Raw genomic sequence first — 27666 nt, 5'->3', positions numbered from 1 at the left:
TCTGGACTTGTTCTTTCATTGTCTCTGGCTCTGGGGAAGCAGAACAGTGTGTAGTGGGTTAAATGTTCTGGTAAGTAGATTAAATGTTCTGTATTGGCTGCTGCCTGGCTAAGACCTAGCTGAGAGGAGAAACTCACATAAACATTTGTCTTCAGTGTAGAAGCTGAGATGTGTGGGCTGTATTTTCTTCTTTATAACATTTCCCAAGTCAAGCTAGATGTTAGCTGAGTCAGTGATTTCAGCACATTCTCTCTTTGGTCTACTAAAATGGCTTCTAGGGAAGCAGTGCTTCAGCCATGGGCTTCTCCTTAGCTGCTTTCCTTGACCCTGGCATGAGGGGTTAGGAGCAGAGAAAAAAATAGCATAGCTGGAAGATTGTCTGAATGATTGGCTAAACCAACTGCTAAGTGCTGAAGTATGCAGCACACACAGGATCTGGCCCCCAGAGATTTCAGCTGGAGTATTTGAAGAACTGAAAGAGCACATTTGTTTTGGCTTGGTCTGTCGTCTTAATGTGAGCACTGATGCTCTCTTCTTTGGCTCATATTTTTTCTAATTCCTGTATTAATTTTATCAGTACTTTTGATTTCCCAGTTGTACCTACAAATATAAATTCCATTATTTTATTATGCTTGTAACAAAGCCAGTTTAATTTTGTTAAAATAACACATATATAGTTAAAGTTTTATTGGCTAGACAACCTCTAAGAATTAAAGAAGTCAAAGTCCATGTTAATCTTTCAAAGTAGTTATTATGTCTTTTAATATTTCCTTCTCTATTCCAGTTTTCTGCAATATGCAAATATCTGTCTTCTTGCTCTCAATTAATACGTTGTAGTTGGAACTAAAATCCCCCATTAAATGTGTTGTGGGAACATCTTCATTAAGAAGTAAATGGAAAACATCTGTTATTACAGGTATTTAATATGAAACCACTTCAAATAATAATTCCTTCACGAGAGGATCCGGACAGTCCTATTATTGACTTGGATCTTCATCTTCCATTGCTGTGTTTCAAGCCAGAGCGGGTGCTGCAGGTAAAATTAATGGATACTTTAAAATGTATTAGTGATTGACAGTGCTGGTAATTTGTGGTTTATAAAAAATCAAGATGTTTAGTTACCAAAAAAACATTGTAAACTCAGGAATTCAGAATAGTGTTAGTTCTGAATATTAGAAATATGGCACAATAAAATATACGTCTCATTATGGTATTTTTTTTATTTATAGACCAGATTAGACTGAGTCATACTGGATTTCTTTCTCCTATGGTTTAGCAATAGGTGCTAAATTTCTTAAGTGTATATTTTAAAATGTAAATACCCAAGCTAAATTGACACATTTTATTCTGAATTGTCATTACAGGCATTTTTACAAGATTCATAAGAACCTTTTTCATGTCTAAGAGAGACCTGTAGGATGGATTGGTAACAGTTGACGTTCTCATAGAAATAAAGTGTAAATGGTGTAGAAAGACAAGAAAACAGAAAAAGCTATTTGCAAAGAAATTTTTCAGTGCTTCATAGGATCTTACAATTGGTTTGGCTGGGGGTGTCCTTTGCAGATTTTCTGATCCAGTTCTCTGCTTACAGGCCACCTGTGGAGTTAGATTAGGTTGCTCAACATCAGCAGTATTATTGGTGCCACTTCCCCTAAAAAGAGCAGGTTGGAGACCTCTTTCCAGGGATAATTGTAAACCTCCTCAGTCCTGAAAGCAGGCAATATTGCCTTATTTTTTTGGATATGCCCATTCTTCCACCCATGTGGGCTTCTGCCCATATGTGCATGTTATGAACAAAACTTCCGACTGAAATTGTCTATTCTATTCTAAATGGTCCTCTACGACTGGTGCATCTTGAGCATGGAATTTGTTAGCACCTCTGGGATGTCCCACATGTGCCATTAGTCTTCTTGGCTTGGATTCATCCCACCTAACTTGAGGTATCTGAGTCTGGTGCTTAGATGCCATTGGGTCCCTCTCTAAGTGGAAAAGGGTGGACGTCTTCAGATGGCTTCTGAATTGCTCTGTGAAAGCACAGCTCTCCGGTGGCACTGTAAGGAATGTGACTAGTTGGAGTCTTGAACAGATGTTTGGCTGAGATGTCTAAAACCTACATAGTCTTTGTGTTCATCATCAAAGACAGGTTTGCTTATATTTTTCATCTGAGTACTTATTGCAGGCATTTTACAGTCTAATACTGTGGAAGAAAGGTGGCAGCTCTTCTCAGTAATTCCAGCTGAACCATGCCACATTGGTGGCAAAACTGTCATTGACTTCCAGCATCACTTAAATTTTCTCTCCTTTTCTTCTTTCTTCTCTTAATTTTGTAAGAATCCTTAAGTGGATGTTATTTCAATTTACACATATGTAAGGTAGGCATTAGAAAACAGAACACATGAGCTGAGTTTTGCAAGCAGATGAAATCTTTGCACATATCTTGTATGGTCTAGGTATAACTCTTCATAGCTGTTTAGCATTTTGGCTTTTTTTTTTCCAGATAATGACCTGTATTTTGACTGAGCAGAGAATAGTTTTCTTCTCTTCTGATTGGGCTCTGCTGACACTTGTTGCTGAATGCTTTATGTTGTACCTTCATCCTCTTCAGTGGCAACACACTTTTGTGCCTATTCTGTCTCGTCAAATGCTGGATTTTGTAATGGCCCCTACATCTTTTCTTATGGGATGTCATATTGATCATTTTGAAGAAGTTAGTACGGTACGTTTTATGCTATTACCACTCTTGTTGTTCATGTTCAGTGCATTTGTCACTGCGCTTCTTTCAGATGCATCTAGAAACTTGCTTTTGTTATTTAGTTGTGTGAGAAGTGAAGAAATTAAAAGTAATGGAGCCATACTAATGTGTCCAGTGGCTTATTGGAAAAAGCTTATTGTTGTATCCCTTACTTTTCTTTTCTTTGCAGGATAAGATGATTTTTTTCAAGTTCAAGTTTCATTTGGGGAAAAATTCTACTTACATGTCATTTGTATCATATAAATAGTTTCCTTTCAGATTACTGAGGTTATTTTTTGCTCAGAGAATTGTGTGTGATGAATTAGGTCCCTTTTCCAGGCATCTGGGTTAAGAATTGAGCATGCATTTGAAAATACTCTTAATGATGCTGCTGTAGCCCATGGTGAATTATTTAATAAAATAAGAAATGAAAAGCAGTGCAAAGAATATAATCTCACCATTTTTCTGAGGGTTTTTCTGTCATCTTTTTTTCAGAATCTTATTGAACTAAGCCTCTTTCAGAGGGTACCATTAATCTTGGTTGCCCAAAAAGTTTTGATAAAAACTCAGCTTCATTGGGCAGGGCTAACGAAAACACACTTTTTTGAGGGTATCTCACAGGTTTTTCTGTGAGTGTTTGAAACCAAACACAGAAAAACCATGCAAGTCTATATTAGATTAATACAGCCGACTATCAGACAAAGTTAAACTGGTCTATCTAGTCAAGTCCAAAATGAGCAAGGAATTAAGCCAAGATGAAATAGATAATTTTTTTCTTTTTGGTTAGCAGTAAGATGAAGTCACTATGACAAATAAGTACAGATTAGAAAATACAATCTTCTTTTGATATACTTTGTAAGATTTTATGTTTGTTTATATATACTGTGTTACAGTCTGATCTTTAAGGTTATTAAAATTGCAAACTGAGAGAGCAGCATGGACTTTACCTCCATTTAGCTTTTAGGGAATTTCTTTGCATACATATATATTTAGTTTTGTACATATCTTTGTACACCTTTTCAAGGATAAGCTTAGATCCAGTATTAATTTAGTATCATATGGAGAATATATTAGGTTACCAACTGTTTGTGTACAGAGATTAGTATCTATTAATTTAATGACATTTATTCTTCTTGAAATTAATTGTTTTGTTATCCATATGATCTTCTAGTTGGGAGGGAAAAATATCAATTTTCTGGTTTATCTTCTCGCTGAAATAATTCATTGCTGAGGACTACATAAAGGAGTAGTAAACCTTTTTACAATATAGGTATATTTTGGAGTCATTCTGAGTTTTTTTGTTAAAAGGAAACTGAAGACTTAATTCTAATTAATATTGATAATGGAGATATTACACATTCAAAAATGGCTGAAGAGGAACCTGAAATTCCAGATGTTCCAGCACAAGCAGCAGAAACTTTCATAAAAAGGTGAAAAGATGTTGAAGTTGTGTTTATCGTAGTGCAATAATCATGCCTGACACTCTTTTTAAGTTTTTTGTTTTATATTATTTATTACTATATTATTTCGTTCATATAAAACCCACTGTATTTGATAAGGGCAAATTGAAAAATTAAATTAATATACAGGTAACTTTATGCAGTTGTAATCATAACCATATTATTTTGCAATACCTGGAATGCACGTTTCTTTTTTTTATTACTGATACTAATTATTCTCTTGAACTTTACTTTACACAGAAGACTGAGTGTACTGTGATTTATATGTATTAGTAGGACTTCCAGGAATCTTGCTAGCTTGTCAACACTTGCAAATCGATCTTGCACTTTGTCTAGCTGAAAGATGTGTGAGGCCTAAATGACTTTTTTACTTTAAAAGGTATGAATGAAGGTGTTAGGGTGTAACTTGATAATTTTCTTCTCTGTGTAGAGTGGAAAGCCTTCAGCTGCATTATGATCTAGAGCTCTGCCATCTCCGAGCCAGCACAGACCTTGGTGAACTCCAAATGCGTAGAAGGGCTTGGCAACAGAAACTGAATACAGAAGTTCAGCAAACGACTTTGCAGTTAATTGTTAATATTTTCAGGTGAGTGGATACAGTATTTTTTATTACAAGAGCATATGCTGCTAGCTAAGACACTTTTGTCACTGAAAATACTCTTACTTTGTTTATAGATACTTTTAAATCTCTCAAGTTTTGTGAGAGAATATGAGAAGAACATCCTGTTAGCCTGCTGGATTATCAATAATTAATGTATTCAAGTACATATACATTGCTAAGACATCTTAGATAAAACTGTTCTAATTTTGAAATTGTATGTGTCTCGTATAGAGATTCCAGGAGGCAAAGTGCAGTCCTCGTATTTTGTAAGTAGAAAAGCTTTAAGCCCAGTGGGGATATCAGTTTGTAATTAGACAGTCTTGGTCACTCTTCTTAGAGGAAAATGAATACTAACTGGGACAGGGTAGAAGACCTGAAAGCAGGATCAGGAGCTGAGAACACCCAGGTGTGTTTTGGCTAACTGAACAAATGTTGATAATGGATGAGACATCTGGAGTGTTCAACCACATGAGAATGAAGGAGGGAGAGGAGCTCTAAGCTCAAGGTCACAGTGTTGCAATGAGAAATGTTGGATATCTGCTGTGGTTGAGACAGACATTATAACAGTGATGTGGAGTAGGTTTTGGTATTTTTCTCTAGAAAAAGGTCCAGCTATGCTAATTTTCCTTGTTCTTAATCTAATGTCATGCATTGATACCCACAGTTGCTTTATCTTATCAGTCTGGGTACTGGTGGTAAATCTGCTATTATTTGCTTGTATTTGGGGAGGACATGGAAGCGTGGTAGGTGATTTGTAAAAAAAAATGCAGAAAATGGATGGCTGGTTTGCATATGCTTCACTTTTTATATAGTCACTATATACTCAACCATGAAAATGAAACTACTTATAAAATATATATATGAACTAATTATACATACAAAGGTCTGCAAGTAGCTGGGCAGATAACCATCCCCAGCTATTTTTTGCTGCCTCTTGCTGGAGATGGTGGTTCCCTTTGGATCAGCTACCAAATTGCTCACATGAATGCTCCCTAACACTTTCAGTCAGAAGGTACTGGGTTAATTTATATAGCCCAAACACCAGGTCTCTGTTGACCTGCTGGCTTTTGTTGGATCAACTTAGGAGTGTTGATACAAGTGGCTGGGCCCTCCAGGAGGACAATAGCTGCTGGGTGTGGAGGACAGAGCAGACTTTACAGCTAGTTGGGTATGGAAACTGAAATGCATTTGCAACCTGATGTGCTACCACTGTGGGATTTGCTGGATTTTAGTGTTTGGCAGCAATATGTTCCAGGTAAAGGTGAGGAGAAATGCATTTTGCTGCTAAGAGCCTTGCACTCTTTAATGCACTAAACACTTGGCTACAATGAACAGATGCTTTGCTCTCTAAGAGATAATACATTTTGTGAAGGGGTTGATTCTTCTCTTGCTTTCTTTCTCCCTTCCTTCAAACTTTCTTTTTTTGTTCTTTTTTTCAGCCTTGTTTCTTCTGTCTTCTAACACTATATCTACCAGCATCCAGGAGTGAAGGAAAGTAAATCTCTGATCCAACTATGCTGCCAGTTCTTACTGTCTTCAGTGAAGCCCTGTAGTATTTTTGTGTGCGTAGAGTTTCCATGTTTAAAGCAAACAATGCTAAATTATGTAGAATTATGTGGAACTATGTACTTTTACCAACCATCTTTTTTTCTGAACCCATAATGCTTGATATACTGTTAATGGGCTTTTATCAATGATCTATGAAAAACAAGAGGTGTATAGGCCTGTCAGTTCTCTGCATGGGTGTGAGAATCCCCTTTTATTTTTACACTCAAATTTTAGCTCACTGGTTTATTTTCTTCATTCCTGTGTTTTCGTGGGAACTTCTTACTCCTCAATACCCAGCATGAGTAGATGAAATAAGATGTAATAATAAGAGAGCACTGATTTTAGTCACTTGCACATATAAATACCTTGTACACATTAAATAACTTACCATTTCTTACTCACAGACTTCAGTTCAGAGAGCAGCTTTTTTTCTGAATAACTCCCACTTTCTGCTCCTAATAAACCAACTTTTTCTGGCTCACCTTTAGGACACAGAAGTTACTACTGATATCTGGTTTTGCAGGGATAGTAGAGGGCCTCTGCTGTGAGGCTATAGTGCCCTGCTGTGACCATGCATATTCCAAAATACGCATCAGTTCTTTCTTGCTTTCTCTTTTATTTCAGTAGTTCTGTCTCTCTAGTTTAACACGATTGCCAGTTATTGCTGGTTTTATGAGCAGAGTTTGAGAGTGCAGCAAAAAAATTACATAGTCTATAATATTTCAAGTGCATGTTACAGATGCAATGTAATGGGACAGCGTCAGGTCAGATCATGTATTTCAAATTGCATATGTGGGTAGGTACACTTGTCATTTTAGTGCTCCAGAGGGATTTTATGTGATGTAAATGTAATTCCAAGATTGGAGCCTAAATCATGACTTTATATATATATATATATTCTCCTCTTTGGGTTACTAAAATTGATCCCACAGGCTCCGAGTGAATTTGCTGATTTGAAATGGCAGTGGCAGCAGGTAGCCTGTCTTACACCTTCTAAGAGTTTGCATTCTTCTTCTATGATTCAGTAACTCAGACTTTTTCATTAAAGCTGAGTTTGCCTTCTGATACTGCAGCATGTTTCTATTTTGCCTTCTGATGCTGCAGTGTATTTCTAGTACAGTGGGCTGCTGCTACTGCAAAAGTGCAATGTACTTACAAATCTCTAAGCATATTTATCTATTTATTTATTTTTGTCTGCAGGGAGGTAAAAGACCATCTAAATTATGAACATAGAGTGTTTAACAGTGAAGAATTTCTGAAAACAAGGGCAATTGGAGACCAGCCATTTTACAAAAAGGTAAATTCAATGTTAAATATGTTGTGATTCCCTGTTATTAATCTGTATTTTAGGATTAATGCCAGATATTAATAGAATGGTCACAGTTTGATTCGTGTGATGTTGTTGAACCACCAACTTTGACAGAATGCTTTACCAAATTTATTTTATTTACTATAAACAGATAAAATAATAGACAGCATTTTGGAGAGCAAGGTACTTTGTAATTCTAGAGCAAATTAAATGTAATTCCTTGGGGATGAGATTAACCTCTGGCAGATGGTCAGTAAAGCTACATCAAAACTGTATTTTAAGCACAGGCACTTGTCCAAACTGTTTGGACTGAAGCCCATATGTAGATGTGAGTTTTCAGCAAGCCTGAGCACAGCAGAAGGGAGCTGAAACGACACAAATCGAAGTACCTCTTTTATCTGCAGCCTGAACAACAGGGTGTGGAGTTGAGGATGCCTGCTTTGCTCCAGGCCATGAGCCTGTTTCCCCCAGTGCCTCACAGTGCATGTGTGCTGCTGAGAGTGGCGCTGGTGTCCTTAGGGCCTGCAGTGTGACAGGGCTTGAGGGGCATAAGCACATGAAGCTAAATCAATTTTACCAGGTAATAGACTGTAACTTAGTGCTGGTGAAACCCATGAAATAATACTTAAATAGTGCATGGCCTCAGGCCACACCCAGGAGTGCCAGAGGACAACCTGAAATCCCCACTTAGTTTTTCTTAGCCCTCCTGCTAACTGAGCTTATGAGATACATTAGATAATTGGAAACCCTGTAGGGATATGGAGTTTTTCCTGTAAAAGCCCTGAGTCCCTTTTGCACCTGCCCTGATCAGCTTCATCCTTCCATTAGCATAAGCTTGATCTGCTGAAGATCAAGGAGGAGGTTTCCTTTGCCACTAGAATTTGGCAGTTGGCTCTCTGGATTAACTGTTTTATAACTGACAAAAAACTCGGCTCGTTAACATGAGCAGGTCATGGTTGAGAACACCTTTTTTCTTTCCTGTTTTGTTTCTGACTTCAAACGTGCTAAGAAAAGTTGCTGAACATCCATTTAAAGGAGATGCCAGTGTGCAAAGGAAACGTTCAGAAAAGTGTCTCATTTTACTTAAGAGGTAGCTGCTAAACTTGGCAAAATATCTGTCAATTCAAAGATAACAAACTGATTAATCCTAATTAGGAAATAGTATTTGGTGGATAAAGCTTCCAACACTAGCAAACATTCTTAGAAAAACAACAAACAAAAAGGAAAAATTAAAAAGAACCTGTTAATGTGTCATCAGGAGAAAAATTAATCAGAAATGTTCTGACTAGGATTTCAAATTAATAGAAATCATGAAAATATTTTCAGTAGCCATTTCTAATGCTATAAATAGTGGTAACTTTATTAATTGAAACTTAAAATTAATTTAAAATTCACATGTGCATATTTAAGAAGAGCTTTGAGCAGTTGACTCACTTAAACACTAAATAACATAGTGGCAGGTTTGCTTTCAAGTAAATCTTGGAAGATAACACAATATGGAGTTAGGTACTAGTGGTATCTAGAATTATATTAAGAGAACTCCAGAAACCATTAGAAAGAATTCTTTCCGTTCCTGCAGCTTATCTCCTGTACATACAATTGCCAACAAGATATGCCATCTACTGGAAAAATACTGAAAAGCAGAAACCTTAATGCTTTTGTAGATGCTATTTTACGTTGCAAATACGTTGATAAGAGGCATCTTGAATAAGAATGACCTATTTGTGGGTTAAATATTTCTTTTAATTTCAGAGTACCTAGATTACTTATAAATCTTTCTCGTTTGCTTTTTAAAAGCATCATAGAAATCCACTGATGTCTGATCAGCGGGGTTTTTGGGTTGTGTTTTTTGTAGGTTTGTTTTGTGTCCTGTGTTAAACTCCAAGACTAACGAGGGTACTTTAGGCAAGCCTCTGAGTTATATCATTAATCAAAGTAATTGTTCCTAGTTACATTCAAAGATACAACTGTCTTTCTGTTAGTAAGTTTGTAAAGGCTAGCAGTTGTATAAACATAAAGACAGGATTTCTGGTTATAACAATATTGTCTTGTGATGAAGTTTACATTTGATTTGCTGAATGGATTAGTTTTCTGAATTATTTCAAACAATACTAAAAGCCCTATGCTAGAACTAATATTTATATAGTACACATGTTGTATTGCCTCAGATCCTAGCTTTTATCTTGTTTTAATTTTTAATTAATATGACACTTTTTTGGTGTCCTCTATCATAAAAGTAGCAATTTGACCTTTTAGAAATTATTGCTGGATGACACCACAATAATTACTTGAATAGGGAACAATTAGGGGGGTTACCAAAAGAAAACATGTCTTGCTTGTCTTTTCACTTTGATAGCACAATGTTAGAGTGCCACAAACTTCTTACTCCAAACCATAGACAATATTAATCAGCAATTAGTAACAGGCAGAAAATATATTGTTAAACCTGTAGCTACAAGTCTCTGTTTTGCTCAGTGTTTCTCATTTTTCTTTGGTTTCATCTTCTGGAGGGTGGTCTGATATTACTGTTTGCCACTAAGCAAGCATCGTGAAAGTACAGAAGGTGGATGGAAACTGAGTTAGTTTTCTGTTGTTGAAGTTTTAAAATATTTTTGGTTTTGTGACTGCTGAATTGGAATTTCTCAGCTTTGCATGTGTAAAGGTAATAAAAATGATGTAAAGGTAATAAAAATGAGCAAAGCATGCTAATAAAAACTTATTTTGTAAATGATCCACAGTTAACTAGTTTGTGTCTCACAGGTTTTAGAGACCTACATGTTTCACTCTTTCCTTAAAGCTCGTCTGAACAGAAAGATGGATGCTTTTGCTCGACTTGAGTTGAGTACCCAGTCTGAAGAGGATAGGTAAAGTTTTCTTCTTCTTTATTCCGGTGATATCAGTGATAAAAGTCCTTTTGACTCTAGTGGTATTAGATCAGGTCATCTGTGAATAAGATTAGGACTAATTGATAGGCCATTTTGTTAAGATTACTGTAAAAGGGTGATATGATTGTGTCCAGCCATGGACATGGTCGAAATTGTAAATTGGTACTATAATTGTAATTTTATACTATTACACACACAAAAAAAAAATCAAGTAGTAATTTAGTGTGGACGTATACTGAATTTAAAACTATTTATATGTTCTTTTTATTTTTCTCAGGTTAAACTTGATGTTTCATACCCCGAGAAGACTGACTATGGAGAAAATGGCTTCTAAACTATTTAATCCACAGTACAGGATTAGTAGGCGTATGGTAATCAGTATGCCTAATCTGCAAGATATCAAGCTGCCAGAGGGCCCTACTAGAAATTCCTCACTTCGAAGAATAGAAACAGGTGTTGGTAAGGCAAGAATATGTTGAACAAACACAGTGTCTTTTCTGTTGTCTTTATGGGTGACATCACTGAATAATTTTCACAGGAATAGTGTCAGATGCTGAAAAGAAATGGTGAGTTGAGTCATTTTGAGCTGGGGCCTGTCTGTGCTTCTCCTTGCATGTCAAATCAGTCTGTAGCCTGCTGTAAATTTTGCTGTACCTCAGAAGCCCAATTGGTCACAATAGGATTGATATTGGAGAACTGCTTCATGAGTCAGTAACCATGTTCAGTCCTCACCCACCTTATGTCTAGTTCTCCACTACCTTTAAACAGAGGCCTAAGCTTAGCACTGTTTAACAAAGCAAGACCTATAGAAACTGCATGGGTTTTGTTTTTTCCTTTCTTTTAATATTTTTTTTTTAATTTCTTTTCCAGGAATTGAGATTATCAGGTTAGGGAATATACTGAAAGTAAGAACGATGGACATACATAGAAATATATTTGTGTCCCTAGCACAACTGTGATCTTACCTGAATTTTGTGTGATGAAATTGCTTGTGGCTGTGATGGGGATTCTTTTTGTTGTTTGTAGTATTGCTGGTTGTGAAGATACTTGCACTTTTACTTACTGCTTATACTAATCAATGTACTTTCTGTTTGTTTGGTTTTAGCTGTAAAAATGCCCTTCAAATCAGTCAGTACATTCAAAATACCAGAAATTCACTTTCCTCTGATGTTCCAGTGTGTTCACTCCTACTATACAGACTTCTTCAACCATCTCAGCAAAGCTATAAATACTTTACCACCTGATAGCTCAGCATTGCTGGCAAGGTACTTCTACCTCCGGGGACTTATTAGCTTGATGCAAGGAAAATTACTAAATGCACTTTCTGACTTTCAGAACCTAGATAAAACAGACTTAAGAATTTTCCCTACTGATCTTGTAAGAAAAATAGTGGAAACCATGCCTCCTTCTGAGCGTTTGCAAGCAGACCGCAAACCCGAGCTGAAGAAACTGATAAGTCGAGTGATGGAAAAACAGAGAGAAGTTATGAAAATAGATGACCACGTAAAAAATTTTGAATTGCCAAAAACACACATGCAACTGGATGATTTTGTGAAGCGAATCCAGGAATCTGGGATTGTCAAAGATATAGACACTATACATCGATTATTTGATGCCCTAACAGTAGGTGAGTAAAAGATACATTTTTAGTGACCATCTACCCTAGGGCAATGACAATTTCAAACCATTTTTTAATGAACCAAAATAAATTTTTTGTCTCCACTTATTTTTAATGATTATTAAACATATTATGGCCCTCTAAAAACTCACAGTATGTGAGATTTATGGCCAATTTTGTTTAATTAGAATAATTATGGATAATAGATTTAACGTGTACAGGAATGTCTGAACTTGCATCCACAATAAAGACAAGGCATCTACTTATATTTGGGCACACCCTTTACAGTTTTTCATGTTGTGTAGGTGAAATACTTTTGTGATCTGATGGTGTGCAGTTCTGCTTTGACTTAGATTATGAGTAAAGTGAATACAAGACCATCCTAATTGCCAGTGGAAGATACCTTTGTGTTGTAAACCACTAGGTAACATGGTAAGGTGTCAGTCTATTAAAAATGAGCTAACAAAATCCAGAATTCAAATAGCTACAGTTAAATTCCTCTTGGATGGTTGTCATAGCAGAAGAAGGGGTTACATATATATTTGAGAGAACTTTCCTCCTCCTGAATGAGATCCGAATCTTGTGATTGATTTCTAAAAACATAGTTTGAGAGTGCTTTTATAAAATATTATTAAATTCTTTTTCTGTGCCTATCCACTCTGGTAACTTATATTTTGTAGCCGCAAAAGATTAAACATTGGTTGAGATAGGAAGACTGTCTGAAGCCAGAGGTAGCATATGTCTCGCAAGAATTTATGTGTGTTTGACATTCTGCTGTCCAAACACTTGAATTCTTAGAATAATTAATTACTTACTGCTGAAGGCTTTAACTGGTATAACTTCAGCTTTTATCCCAGGTTGGCAAGTATGTAATATAATAGTATTCAATAGAATAAGGAACTGGACAGTTGTAATGAAAAGTATTCAGTAGAGAAGTAGAAATCCTTTCCCATTGGCTGATGGGATTTTGGACATGAATTTAAAAAAACAAGACTGGCACAGTGTTTGCTCCCTACCTCTATAGAGCAGGGTGGAAGGGAGGATGCCAGATGCATGGGACCTATTGCCTAGGCTAACTACAGAGCAGTCTTTCTATGTCAAGAGAAGAATTTTGTCTCTTAACCTTTTTCCAGGGCTTTTTTTTTTCTTTTTGTAGCTTTTGCACCTTCCTTACCCATTATGCTGTTAGAGGCACACTTTGAAAGTTAGTATCTTTTTAAAGGTATCTTTCTGTATAATAGTTTCTCACAGTAAACAGGTTTTAAAAATTTTTTAGGACACCAGAAACAAATTGATCCTGAAACATTCAGAGATTTCTACAACTACTGGAAAGAAACTGAAGCAGAAGCTCAAGAGGTGAATCTGCCACCAACAGTAATAGAGCATCTAGATAAAAATGAATGTGTCTACAAGTTATCCTGCTCAGTTAGAACTAACTGTGGTGTAGGAAAAATAGCTCTGACCCAAAAGCGCTTGTTCCTTTTGACTGAAGGAGGACGGCCTGGCTATGTCCAGATTGCTGCTTTCAGGGATATAGAGGTGAGCATCAAGTAACTTCTTGTTCTCTTGCATGCCTGTGGATATAGGCCACATTTCATTCTGCAAAATGATCTATCTCTCAACTCAAAGTTTCAGTAACAAGTGTAGGAAACGCCTCTGAAGTCAGTAACTTATGAGTGATCAGATAAAATTCTGGGTCTTCGTACCAGGATTTTCAGAGCTGATGTAGTATGGTTTGCTAGGTGCTAAAATGACACAGAATAAAAGTCTAGAGGTTGTAACCTGTAGATGTAGAGGAATGTACATGGGATATAAAGCTAGAGAAGTTTAATAACATGAGCATTAAGTGTGCTTGTTTGACCATGGTGTCAGTGGGCCAGATTGTATCCACTGTGGAACAAGGTCTGTAGGATGTTGCTAGGAACTTAAATTTTCATAAAACCATCTCTGCTTAATGGTTTGTATGGACAATTGAAATAATTAGCTGTAGTTAAAAATAGAGAAAGTTGCCCTGTAGGATGAGTGCTACACCTTATCTGTGATTGCATGGTACATCCTTTTTGTTTTCTTTTATTCATACCTTTCCAGGATGTTAAGAGCACAACTGCAGCTTTTCTCCTTTTGAGAATACCTACTCTGAGGATTAAAACATTATCTAAAAAAGAAGTCTTTGAAGCTAACCTTAAAAATGAGTGTGATCTCTGGTACCTGATTGTGAAAGAAATGTGGGCTGGAAAGAAAATGGCAGATGATCACAAGGTATAAATATGGGAATTTAACCAAATAAGTGTGAAGTATGTGCTTTTTGTCTCTGTTCTAAGTAATTTGTGCATCAATCTTAGAATTTCTAGGTTTCAGCTAAGTAAATAAACTTCTGTTTTTGCTGTTACTTCTAAATATAATACTTCAGGAATAAAAAAAAAGAGAGATTACATTTCAAAACATAGGATATTTTTTTCTTATCCGTTGACATGGAACTTTTAATTTAGTCACTCGTTCTGTGAAATAGTTTCTGAAGTTCACAATGTATGAGAATAATGATCTTAACTAACAGAAAAGTTTCCTTGTCTTGCTTCAAAATATAATGCTTAGAAAGAGTTTTCCCATGCTGGAACACTGGTGACTATAGATCCTTTCAACAGAGAAAAATGTATTCTTCTGTCATGGAAACCTTGAGAAAAAAGGATCATACAAGCAGGGTTTCCATTTAAACCATGTAATTCATGACTGCTGAATTTAATAGTGAAAATGTAGCTTGGTGGTTCTTCAGGAAGAATTTTAATTATTTTAGCCAAGACGAAGCATAATGCATACTTCCCTCCCATGAAGAAAGATCCAGCCTGAAGATGGGTTTCCATCCTACGTCAGCTGCGTGTTTTCCATTGGTACCATTCATGGTTTCGTTTGCACATCCGCTATCAAGATTGTGCCAGATCTGAAGTATTGCAGAGTGGGAAATGTGAGCAAATACCCATTGAGAGCTACAAGGGTGTTGCCAGAGTGTGCAGAGATGCAGTCAGAAAAACAGAAGCTCAGCTCAAATTGAAATTGGCCTGAGATGTCACAAACTACAAGAAAGGGTTCTTCAGGTACATAGACAACAAACAGAAACAGAAGGAAAACACTGGCCTGCTGTTAAACAGGAGAGGTGAATTAGCCATCAGCGCTGAAAAGGGAGAGGTTCTCAATGCTTTCTTCACCTCTGTCTTTACCAGCACTGCCGGGCCCCAGGCCTGGGGAACAAAAACCCGGGTCAATGCAAACACAGACCCACTGTTGGTGAAGGAAGAGTTGGTATGTGAACTGTTACAGGAACTTAATTCCTACAAACTGATGGGCCTTGATGTTACCCACCCGAGCATGTTAAGAGAGCTGGCTGACATTGTTGTGAGGCCATTCCGTAATCTTTGAGAAGCTGTGGAGATCAGGGGATGTGCCAGAAGACTGGAAGAAGGCTAATGTCACCCCCAACTATGGGAAGGGCTTAAGGGAGGATCCAGGAGATTGTAGGCCCATCAGTCTTACTTCAGGCCCTGGGAAAATTATGGAACGAATCCTCCTGTGGGCTATCACAATCAAATCACAGTCAAATGAAGCATGTGACTGGGAAAAGCCAGCATGGCTTCACCAAGGGCAAGTTGTGCTTGACAAACCTGATAGCCTTCTAACAATGCAGTAACCTGTTTGGTTGAGGTGGGGTGAGTGGTGGACTGTCTCTACCTAGGTATCTACAAGGTTTTTAATACCATTCCCCACAGCCTCCTCCTGGAGAAACTGGTGTGTTATGGTCTAGACAAGGGGCCTGTGCAGTGGGTGGGGAACTGGCTGAGAGGCCACACCCAGAGGGTGGTGGGAAATAGCTCCTTTTCAAACTGGGAACCTGGCACAGCTGGGGTCCCCCAGGGATCGATATTAACAATGTTGGGCCCAATATCTTCCTAAGTGACCTGGGTGATGGGATCAAGTGTGCCCTGATGAATTTGCTGATGATACCAAACTGAGTGGGGAGGTGGATACTTCAGAAGGGAGAGCCACCCTGCAGGAACACCTGGATAGGCTGGAGGAGTGGGCTAACAAGAACATTTTGAAGTTCAACAAAGACAAATATAAGGTCTTGCACCTGGGAAACCATAATCCAGGCGTGCAGCACAGGCTGGGATCTACCCGGCTGGGAGCAGCTCTGTGGAAAGGGACCTGGGGGTCCTGGTGGACAAGCAGCTCAATAGGAGTGACCAGTGTGCTGCTGTGGCAGAGAAAGGCAACGGGATGCTGGGCTGCATCAACAAGGGCATCACCAGCAGAGAGAAAGAAGTCATTATCCCACTCTGCTCAGTGCTCATCAGACCACACCTGGAACACTGTGCTCAGTTTTGGTCCCCGCTACACAAAAAAGCTGTGGACAGGCTGGAGAGGGCCCAGAGAGGGGCTGCAAAGATGATCAAGGGACTGGGCAGCCTGTCATGTGTGGAGAGGCTGAGAGAACTGGGTTTGTTCAGCCTTGAGAAGAGAAGGCTTAGGGGAGACCTTGTCACCATGCTCCAGTGTTTGAAGAGTGGCTACAAAGAAGATGGAGACTGACTTTTTGCAAGGAGTCACATGGAAAAGGCGAGGGGTAATGGGTACAAGTTATTCATGGGGAGATTCCGATGGGACACAAGGGGAAAATTGTTCACAATGAGAACAATCAGCCACTGGAATAATCTCCCCAGGGAAGTGGTGGATTCCCCACCCTTGGACACTTTAAGATTCAGCTGGACGGGGTGCCAGGCCATCTTGTCTAGATGGTGCTTTTGCCAAGAAAGGTTGGACCAGATGATCCTTGAGGTCCCTACCAGCTTGGTATTCTGTTCTTTTAGTGTAATGAATTCACACTGGCTCTTGGCTGCCTGCTCCATGGCCTTGCTTGGGAGTGTGGAACATGTTCTGTGGGAGTGGGGTTTGACTGCAAGTTGCACAAATTATGCTGCAGGGCAGCAACTGGCTAGTGCTTGTGCTAAGCATGACATGTGTTGTGACTGTTGAACTTGGAGACTTGTAAGAATAATGAGCAATAGATAAACTACAGTAAGTCTTTTGTCTTTAGGATCCTCAGTATATTCAGCAAGCACTGACAAATGTTCTCCTGATGGATGCTGTGGTTGGTGCCCTGCAGTCCTGCAAAGCCATATATGCAGCCTCTAAACTGTCTTATTTTGACAGGATGAAAAATGAAGGTCAGTCACATAGCAATGCTACAAAGCCTGCTGTTGTTGCATCATTTGTCTCAGCTCTTTCTGGTTATATTCCGGTTTTCATACTGATGATCTGTAGAAATATAAAAAGACATTAGTCTGTTGCACTTTCGCATAGTTTATGAAATAGTTATTAATAGAAAGCTAGGGCTTTCCTTCATTTTTTTTTTTTTTTTTTTTTTCTGTGTATCAGAACCTTAGTTGGTATGTTTATCTCCATGTCGGATGCTGTGGTTTTGTTGTGGTCGTTTGAACTGCTTGGGTGTTGTATTTATGCTTCTGCTACCAGAAGTGTCTGGGCTGTCCTAGTCAACTAAGGCTAGAGGGAAAGAAAAGTGAAAAATGTGGATAAATAGTGCAGAATTATTAGTTCATAAGAATTACAGATCTATTTCAGGCTGAAGTGTGCACTTTGTGACCTTTTAAAAATGTATTTTAGTGCCTATGATGGTCCCCAAAACAACTTCAGAGACATTAAAGCACAAGATCAACCCCTCAGCTGGTGAGACATTTCCACAGGCAATAGATGTCTTGCTTTATACGCCAGGTGAGTTGATGTATTGCTTGCTTTGTTAGCCCAGCTTTAATTAGCCTATAAAACATGTTATCTCATAACACCTGGTATTATGACTGCCTGATTTTGTTCACATTCTGACATGCTTTGGTTGTGTGTTGAATACTAAAACAGAAGATCATTAAAAAAGAACACTAATGTTGCATATTGATACTCCAAGGCATAGCTTTCACAGTCTTAATTTGTCTTCCTGTGTGTGTATATACACCTTATAATAGACTTCAACTATGTGCTGATTTCCCATTAGGATTTCTGCCTCATTTATTGAGCAGGGTGGATGAATGATGCTCCACCATTGATCAGTATTCATTGTTATTTTTTCATTTTTCAGTAGATTCATATGAGGGTGTTTGGTTGAACCACAGCACAAGGAGTAGTGTACCACCTCTTGAAATCCCAGCCAGATCTATATGCATGTGACTCTCACTGTATATAGTATGTGATCTAATGTACTGTTCTTTGCATGTATTTTAAGTTCATCCCTGAAGAAAGCATTAAAAATTTCCTTGTAAGCTTTTCAGTGATGCTTGGCACATTTGTATCCAACTAATTCAAAAAGCATTGGAGGAAAAAAAAGAAGAAATACTAAGGACTGTCTGTGATTAGGTAGTGGGTATGTTAGTACTGGAAGTTCCTAATTCTTACAGACTTCGTTACCTTACTAGTCTTCTATTGAAACTTCGTATGTAATTCGTAGTATTTGGGCAATTTGAGACAAAAGGATAAAGTTAGTGGAATTCCAAAGTTAGGAAAGTGGGTGGGAGCAACTCTTTGTGGGTGGGTAGGTGGTGCTGGGTTCAGTGGCGCTTTTCTTTCTTTGTAGTATGAGACTTCTGAGTGGAGCTGGAATGGAGCAGACAGAATGAGTGGAATCATTAGTTGTATTTCATAGGATTTAAAAGCCTTCCTGCAATCCGTTAGCTAAGTACTTAGTCATCAATGAAAAAAATTCCCTCTGTTCTGAATAACTTTGAAGCGTAAGAGTAAATCATCGGCGAGCTCAATAAATAAATGAGTATGAGCATGAATTCATTGTGAAAACCATCATTAACTGGTGATGTAAGTTCCAGAACAGATGCACTTCATTAGGAAGCTGCTCTGCCTAGTAAGGGTTTTCCCATGCATCTCCAAAAGTGGTTTGTTTTCTCTGACCTGTCTCATCTTCTCTATTTCATTTCTAGGGCATCTTGACCCTTCAGAAAGGCCTGGAAATGCTCATCCAAAACTATGGTGTGCTTTAAATGAGGGGAAAGTGGTGGTCTTTGATGCTTCTACCTGGTCTATTCAACAACACTGTTTCAAAATGGGCCGCTCTAAACTGGTAAGACTGACACATGTGTTGCAATTGCTGCTTTAGCTTGGTGGGTTTGTTGCTATAGCCTGTATGACCCTGAATCACTGTCGTTCCTTAAAAGTTGTAGAAAGACACTTGAGTTGTTTGGGCTTCAGTTAATGGAGAAATGGAGATTTTTGAGAAAAAGGGAAAGGAGAGAAAATGGATTCGTAACGAAACAAATCAACTGGTGAGAAGTGATGGATTGGATGTTGGGAGGGCTTCCTGGCCTAATGGCCTGGGTTCTTGGGGCAGGAAGGCAGGTTTAAAACATTTGAGATAGAATTAAGGGAATCAATTTATAGAGAAGATGATGAGGAGGAGAGCCCTAAGAATGGATGAAAAGTCACCTGTGCTGAAGAACTGGAAATCAGGGAAAGTTGTAAGGAAACCAGGTAGATGATATTGAAGGAGAGCTATCACAGAATCATCAAGGTTGGAAAAGACCTTGAATCTCCTCCAGTCCAACCATGAACCTCACACTGACCGTTCCCAACTCCACCAGATCCCTCAGCGCTGGCTCAACCCAACTCTTCAACCCCTCCAGGGATGGGGACTCCCCCCCTGCCCTGGGCAGCCCATTCCAATGCCCAACATCCCCTTCTGGAAAGAAATACTTCCTCATATCCAGAAAGATAGCGCTCTAAAAGAAGATGTCTCAGCCAGCAGGTTAAAGAGAGTTGCTTGTGAAAGTCTGCCTGAAAAGAGTAACTCTCTCGATGACAGGGGACGCTGAACCAGAGCTGCAGACTGAGTGAAAAACAGTGGTAGAGAACACACAGGAAAAGGGATTGGACAGGCCACATGTGTGGGAGAGAGTCAGAAAGGGACAGGTAAAGCTGATGGTGAAGAGCTGGGTGGGGAGAAGAAGAAAAGCCAGAAGAGTCACATACTGACCTATTCTAAAGGAGAGAAAGAAAAGAGGAGGGAAGTTTGGAACTGATGAGATTTGGGAGAGAGAGAAATGAAGATCTTCTGAATGAGAGAAGGATGTTCCAGAGACAGTAGAGGAGACAGTATTTCCTTAGACACTGCTTCTACCTGAAGTAGGAAGTATGTTTATATCAGTATGTTCCAATCCAGAAGAGAGAAATACACTAACTTCTGTGGTTTCCCCTGATGCCCTTTCTAACTTTTACTTCCTTTGGGCCAGGAAACACAGCTTTGAGTCAGTTACCAAGATACATTATTAATCCTATTTACTAAAGGATAAACTCTGCAAAGAGATCTGTCCTCTCTCATTATTTATAGAGCAGAGCAAAGGATAAAATACTGACGGGTCGAGTCTTGATCTCTTACTGTAATCACCAGAAAACTGTAGTATCTTAATATAGCCTTTTTCCACATTACATTAAAGAGTGATTCTTTTCTTCTAGATTTTATTTGATCCTGCTTTTTTTCCCCAGACTTGTATGATCATGGTAGAACAGAGTCAAGTGTGGATCGGTTCTCAAGACTCCATTATTTACATAATCAACACCCACAGTATGTCTTGTAATAAGCAACTAAATGATCATCGTTCTGATGTTACAGATATCATTGTGGAGAAAAAAAATGGAATACCCAGGTATATTTAATTACAATGTTTTCGTCTTAAAAATACATATACAAGCAAATGTGAAGGATGTCTGTACCAGCAAAAGAGTCGTGGACATGTGGAGAATCTTCCCGTGGTTAAAGGGAAAGCCATTTTATGTAGCTAGAACAGTATTCACCGGCCTGGAGAATTTGGCCCACAGTGAGCACAGGACTAGTTAAAGATCCAAACGATATAGTATCGTGCTTTAATTATTTGACTGAAATAAAGGCAAAAAGTTAACTTTGTCTCAAGGAAAAGGAGCCCATATAGGAAACCAGTGACTGATTTTTCTAGATGTTGGAATTCATTGTTTTAAATGGGGGGGGGGGGGGGGCTTATCCTGCTTACATAAGCTTTTATTTAGCCTATTTTTGTAGCTCCCATGTTGTATATGCTAAACTAAGAATTTCCTTTTTAAAGAAAGAGCATTATGGAACAAAGAGGATAAAGGAATGCTTTTTTGGACAAGGATGAGAGCAGCCAGGAATTGGCAGCATCCAGTGATGAATCAATACAGATGCAGCTTAAAGACCACTTCATTTTTGCTTTGAGTGCATCATTGACTAGATATTTACAGCACACTTCTGGATTTTTTCAATTTCAATAATACGTTTATTGTTTTGTGCAGGCGAAATGCTTTTTGATCTTTTGGTAGCACTGGGAAGAGTGTTGGTTGGGGGCTTTAACTCGCTGTCTTCCCGTGAGAGCAGCAGCTCCCAGGTCAGACCAAACACCAGCCATAGCTCTGCCAGTGGTGCAGCAGGCATAACTGGGTTTCAGGGAGAATTTGCTTAGGTGGTGCTGGAACCTTCTGAAAAAGGTTTTCTCATCTGAAGACAAGAGATGTTAAAGGTGACGGGGAAAAAAAAAGGGGGATAGTATAATTTGTCTTTTCAGGTGCAGTAGCAAAGAAAAACAGTTTTGAGATATTTTTGTGGAAGAAAAAAACCCCACTTTTGAGAACTTGAGAGGAAAAGAGAGAAAATACAACAGGCAACAGTGTTCAGGAGAATTATAGGGGAAGTTTTTGTTATACTTAAGTCCTCATGCACAATATAATGTGTGCTCTAGCTCACTTAGAGCTCTGAATTAGCCTGCAGTGTTTCCACTGATGCAGAGTCTGTAAAATATAATCTTAACAAAAAGGAGTACTTTGGTTCCAACAGGAGACATAAGCAACTTGCAAGTTGGGTGCCTGGCTGCAACCCAGAGCTGTTGGTTGCTTAAATGCACTTTCAGATGTCTGGAGCCAGCCAGCTGGAATATAGCGAGGGCAGGAAAAAAGAAGTTTAGGTCCTTCCCTAAGCATCTTGGTGGGCACAGGATGGACATGCTCCTGTCCACTCAAGACTGGTCACCTTGTTTCAAAAAATTGAACCAGACTAATTGTTCACTATTAAAATAATGATCATATCTGGCCTTTAAACCTTCTGGATTTCAGTCCATTTTCTGTTGGAAATTGTTTCTGTGCTTTACTCTTTCAATCTCTGAAATGAAGAATCTTAATTTGGTTTGCTGTAAATTTTTTTTAAATAAGTCTCTTTGTGTATGCACTCTTTTCTGAACATGAATGTACACTATACTATTGTTATTATTTTTTTAATCTGTACCAACAGTGAAGCATACTCAAGCAGTTTAGATGGAACAGTGATTGCTTGGAACATCAGCACTCTGAAAGTCAACAGCGTCTTTCAGCTGCCCTGCCAAAATCTCACTTCTATCAAGCTTCATAATGACCAGCTGTGGTGCTGTAAGTTCATTCTTCAAATAATTAAAAAAAAAATTTACATCTTCATATAATATGGTGTTTCATTAGACAGAACAATTCATCAATCTCAATCTCAGATTTATGTGTACATGATATTCTTTCCCCATGCTCCACTTAGTCTTTTTGAGCAGCCTTCTGTAGGTAAGGCCTCCAAACCCCTTACATGGGTGGCTAGTTTGGGTTGCTCCTGGAGGAATTGCCCCTGCTGCAGTTTGAGACTTCTGGCTATGCTGTATTTGTCTGATCTCCTCTGGCAAAGCCTGTAAATTGGAATGGAAAACTTTGAAAAAAGAATTTTAAAGTCTAGAGGAGCAACAGGCGGTTGCAAATTGCGTTGGGTATTTCAGCTAGACTTTGTGGTCTGATTTGGTAATCCCTGTTTTGGCCACTTGTCATCCCCTTTGTAGGAGTTTAAACGTATAAAGTGAAGCTTTGTGCTAGGGTAAAGGATCATCTTGAAGTCATTTCATAAATAGTGACCAATTCAGGAGTTTTGCACTGATTCTCAGTACTGCCATACACAAGACTCTGAATCCAAACATACCTTCACAGCACAGCAGCTGAAGCCTTGGGAAAGTCCTGGTCCACTGTGGGCAGTAGAGATGCTGCCATTCCTGTGGGGGGTAAATTCAGCCTTGTTAACTTTGGTCTCCGTTCTGTAGATGAAAATAACTGTGTATATGAGACGTCCTGATTTTAAGGACTTTGTTTCTTCTCATAATTTTTGGACTGTAAACTAACAGGTATATGCACTGCAGAAAAGCATTTGGAGAACAGATCTAAAAACCAGATACTTTGAAAGTAGTGCTGTGAAGAAGTAACTCAAAGATTTCACTCTTGGTTGAGAAACAAGACAGCTGTTAAATACATCCATTTTATTTTGCCTTTTTTCTCCATGATTTATGGAGATGGAGGAAGTAGGCACTTCTGTTACTAATGCTTTATCTTTTAATATTGAAGGTACTGGAAGTTGCATACTTGTAGTGTCAACTCATGAATTTCAACTACAGATGAAAATTGAGCATCACCTGAAGGATGTGTGTTCCTGTTTTCTCTGCTTCCAGCTGTTCCCTGAGGTATTGTTTAAAGTGGTAACAGAGTTTAAAGGAAGCATGACTACGTGGCATTACAAGCCACAGTTCCTTATCATAATATCAGCAGTGCTCACGTTAAATGTATCTTTCTGTGCTTTAGAGAGATGAAGTGTGGGCATCTTACTCAGGGAGTAGTGACCTGTATGTTTGGAACACCAAAGACTTTTCAAGTACACCTCAAAAGATTCATCTTCAAGATTGCTCTGAGATTACTTGTATGCTAAGAGTTAAAAATCAGGTGAGAGACGTTTGGACTGGTTTTGTCTGTTGTGGAATTCTTTTCTCAAGTTTTGGTTGTTTGCAGCTCTCGTGGGCTGTCATTGGTTGGCTTCCTTACTGGGTGTTTGCATAGATGCTGGTTTGAAATGTTGATTCCTCTTTGAAATCAGAGAAGCTAGTGACTGCCCAGCACAACTGGCTGTTGCAGGAATACCCCAAAATGCATGTCAGGCTAAAAAGCCTCATCAGTAATATAAATGCGTGGTGACTTTCATTAGCCATTGACATTTTCAGGGAACTGTAGAAACTGAAAGTTTAGGTCCCTTGCTATTTTATCTCAGGGCTCCTAAGACTAAGCCTTAGCAAAGGTTAATAGACAAACAATAAATGCCAATTAGCTGTCCTATTTTGGTAGATGACCTTTCTGTAGTTTAGCTACCACATTCCTAGCTCAACAGAGACCAAAGGAACCGACAGTTTTCTACCTTTGCATCTCATGTCCCTCTCGTTACTGGCCTCAGGCTGTCTACCAGCCTTTTCTGCATGGTATCAGTAGCTGTGCAACTGACTAGTGTGATACCACATGAACAGATTTAGGGTTAATTTGCAAATAACTACTATATATCTATTGGGATAGCAACTTTCTGGATCTTTTTCTCAGATTTTTCCCTCTTTCCTTCCACAAAAATGACTTTATTTTGTAAGGCACTTCAGGAAAAAAAAAAAAGGAAACTAGCTGTGTATTCAGCCCTTGGTTAGATTTATGAACTAAGATGGAAAAACCTTTTGAGAGATCCTTCCCCAAAGTAGAGGTGGATATATTTAACCCCCATTTTAAGGGAGTTGGAGGATTGTTTGGAAACCCCAAGGCATTAAGCTCTCTTTTGTTCTACTTAAGAACTTCGTTCCTTTTCTCTGCCACTTATTCCTCACTCAGCTGCACCTTAACTAACATTGTAGTCCAATTTATAGATACAAAAGGAACAACTGGAAAATATATCCCTGTATGATCCATCTCCTGAGCCTGAGTGTTCAGTGCACCATCTTGTAGCCTGCTGACAGCTCGGCAGCTTCAGTTGTCCAAGGAGGGGTCTGGAGCTTGTTGTAGTAGCTGGAACACCCATACTCCTTGTCTACACAGCGTTTACAGTTACTGAGAATGAACTTGCAGCCTGGTAAAGGTTGACAACAACATTGTCTGCCACAGGTTTGCTTTTAAGTGCTTTAATTAATAACAAGCCATTGTTTGTCTCTGAAGAAACCTGAGACAAACCCAACTGCATAACGTGCCTATCTGAAATAGGATGCTTTCTGGCTGGCAAGCGTTGCTGATGCGAAGCAGCGAGTGCTTCCCCTGTACAAAACATATGCCCAGGAAGACCACAGCTGTGTTGTGCTGTGCTGGACCAGGTGCATCTGACCCCCTGTTCCACCTCTAACAGTGACACTACTCAGGGAGAGCATGTGAACCTGGCCTGTATTCCCCTCAAGCTCCTTAACTGTCCATCAGTCTTGTGCACACTTTAGTTACCCCTAAACCTCTGCCTCAGTCTTTTGTTATCTATTTTTGGACCCAATCTCTGTGGATCTGACTTTATTTTGAACTTTCAGGTACCACAGCAGGTCCGAGAAGTTCACTGCCAGCCCTGTACAGAGAAGTACTTTCTTCTAAGTGAATCTGAACTCTTACTGGTTTCCACATGTCTCTTACTTCTCTAATTGTGGGGTGTGTTGAAGACTGGTTCTACATTCTTCTTTGCACTTTTGTGATTTTGCAGACCTTAATGTGATCCCTCCTTATCTGCCTTCTCTCCCGCTTAAGGAGTCTTGGCTCTTTCCATCTTTGCTCATATGACAGCTGTTCCTTTCTCTTGATAGTTTTAGTTACCCTTCCCTGGATTTTCTCTGCTCTTGCAGTGCAGAAAGCAGAACTGCATACAGCACTCGAGATACAGGCATGCTGTGGTTTATACAGTGGTAAAGTGACACCTTCTGTCTTATTTTCTGCACTGGGAACCAAAAGGAGGTTGAGCTGCTGAGGTGAGCAGCTCTAGTGCTGGCATGATCAGCTATGGAGTGCTCTAGCACAGTGCACAGGGGTTTTTCCTGAATGGAGGAAACCTCAGGGGAGGAGAGCAAGAGAGAACCCTCAATGTGGCACGTGAAACTCCTTGACTGTGTCCTAGACTGAAATGTAAAGTAGTGAAAATGACTGTGGTTTCGTTTTGATTTTTCTCCAGGTGTGGGTTGGCAGCAGCGGAAGATCACAAGGCAAAAGCAAAGGGAAGATCTATGTGGTCAGTGCTGAGAAGAAGACTGTGGAGAAAGAGCTGGTTGGTCACGGCGACACAGTAAAGGCGCTGTGCTCAGCAGAGGACAGATACGTCCTCAGCGGCTCTGGAAGGGAAGAAGGGAAGATTGCCATTTGGAAAGCTGAATAGTTAAGCTACTCAAAATCCATCTACCTGTGCCAGCAAAAAGCAAAGACCTCAGGCTGTGTTTACTCCAGCATTTTGCATATAATTCAACCACCTGTCAGTGTTAGCTTTGTATTTATTATTTTAATCCCTACGTTGTTGTAGAAAATCAAAGTAGAAGGGAATCTCTCCTCACACCTTACGCTGCTCCTGCACGTTGGAGAAAGAATCAGAAATGTGAATAGAGGGGTCGCTCACTTTAAACTTGACCTGTGGTGTTGTGAAGGGTCGGGGAGCTGAAGCCAGCTCGGGAATTCCACCAGAGCTCCTTTTGGGCAGTGCATGGATTGCCTGAAAAGTGGGATTTGATACTGTATTCACAGCTTTTAACGGCTGGAAGCCATCACCGAAAAGAAAAATCTGAGTTCATTTGTTGGATTGATGGAGTTACTGTAAGTGCTGAGTATCTTTTGAGCTAGCAGCTCCCCTTAGCTGGGAAGACTGTCCCTTACCCCGTGTGTATATTTATGGTGCTGTACTTCAAGTGTAGACAGACAGGCTCTCCCTGACAGCTCTGAAAGCTCCCTGCTGGTGAGATAAGATACTTGGATATTCTTAATGACAATTTTACTTTTTAAACTTGTTTTTCCTTTAAAAACAATGCACAGCACTTGGCGTTTGTAACCGTTTGTGAAACTGATGTGTTGGGTTTTTTTATCTGAAGCACTTAATTTATTTAATTTCCATATATATTATCCTTACTTTTGGAAACAACCTTTAATTACTGTGCAGACAACCCTCTCCCACTCCTCCCTTCAGTTGACGTTTCTGTAATCAGAGGAACTGCTGTTATTTTGTGTAGAACCTGCTTATTTTTTTAGTACTGCAGAATCATCAAACTCCTCTTTAATTACTGAAGCCAGCATCGTCGGATTGCAGCCCAGAGGATTCTCCTGAGCAGCGTTCCCTAACCCCTTCCTGATGTACCTTGTTTTTCCATTGAAGACAATTATCTACAAGTAAAACAATAAATCTATGCAGAATAGTTTTATCTGTATCAGTGCTGAGTAAAGCAAAATACAATATTTAAAATATTGTAAATAGAAGGAATAAACAGGCTGCTACTTTTGTTAATAAATATAAAAGAGTATAATGGAAGCATAAACTATTGGAAATAACACTCCATGTCATATTTCTAACTCTTTCAATGTGCTGATGAATGGTATCATATGATGGTAACTGAAATTTTAACTTTTTAGTGGGGTTTTTTTGCCAATTTAAGATTATTAAACACTATAT

At 38.9% G+C, this 27666-nt stretch overlaps 1 protein-coding gene across 2 annotated transcripts in view; it reads left to right on the top strand.

The window, feature by feature from the left end:
* The window catches only part of DENND3 (DENN domain containing 3), a 41484-nt gene extending 13818 nt beyond the window's left edge, over positions 1-27666 (top strand). The window contains exons 6-23 of one of the 2 annotated variants that reach the window (XM_074898364.1): positions 917-1036; positions 2498-2716; positions 4040-4161; positions 4622-4777; positions 7541-7637; positions 10410-10513; positions 10812-10993; positions 11640-12161; positions 13429-13691; positions 14241-14411; positions 17236-17365; positions 17823-17930; positions 19139-19278; positions 20697-20857; positions 22486-22619; positions 23598-23713; positions 23832-23969; positions 26191-27666. In XM_074898364.1, coding sequence (XP_074754465.1) covers positions 917-1036; positions 2498-2716; positions 4040-4161; positions 4622-4777; positions 7541-7637; positions 10410-10513; positions 10812-10993; positions 11640-12161; positions 13429-13691; positions 14241-14411; positions 17236-17365; positions 17823-17930; positions 19139-19278; positions 20697-20857; positions 22486-22619; positions 23598-23713; positions 23832-23969; positions 26191-26391 — 3084 coding nt within the window. In that variant the 3' untranslated portion in view covers positions 26392-27666. Of the gene's footprint in view, positions 1-916; positions 1037-2497; positions 2717-4039; positions 4162-4621; positions 4778-7540; positions 7638-10409; positions 10514-10811; positions 11009-11639; positions 12162-13428; positions 13692-14240; positions 14412-17235; positions 17366-17822; positions 17931-19138; positions 19279-20696; positions 20858-22485; positions 22620-23597; positions 23714-23831; positions 23970-26190 lie in introns of both variants that reach the window. The other variant, XM_074898365.1, reaches the window with a different exon arrangement.

This window comes from Athene noctua, chromosome 2 (genome assembly GCF_965140245.1).
Source record: "Athene noctua chromosome 2, bAthNoc1.hap1.1, whole genome shotgun sequence".
Lineage (NCBI taxonomy): Eukaryota > Metazoa > Chordata > Aves > Strigiformes > Strigidae > Athene > Athene noctua.
Note: the sequence above shows the minus strand (reverse complement) of the source record. Positions and strands in the feature narration are given on the sequence as shown.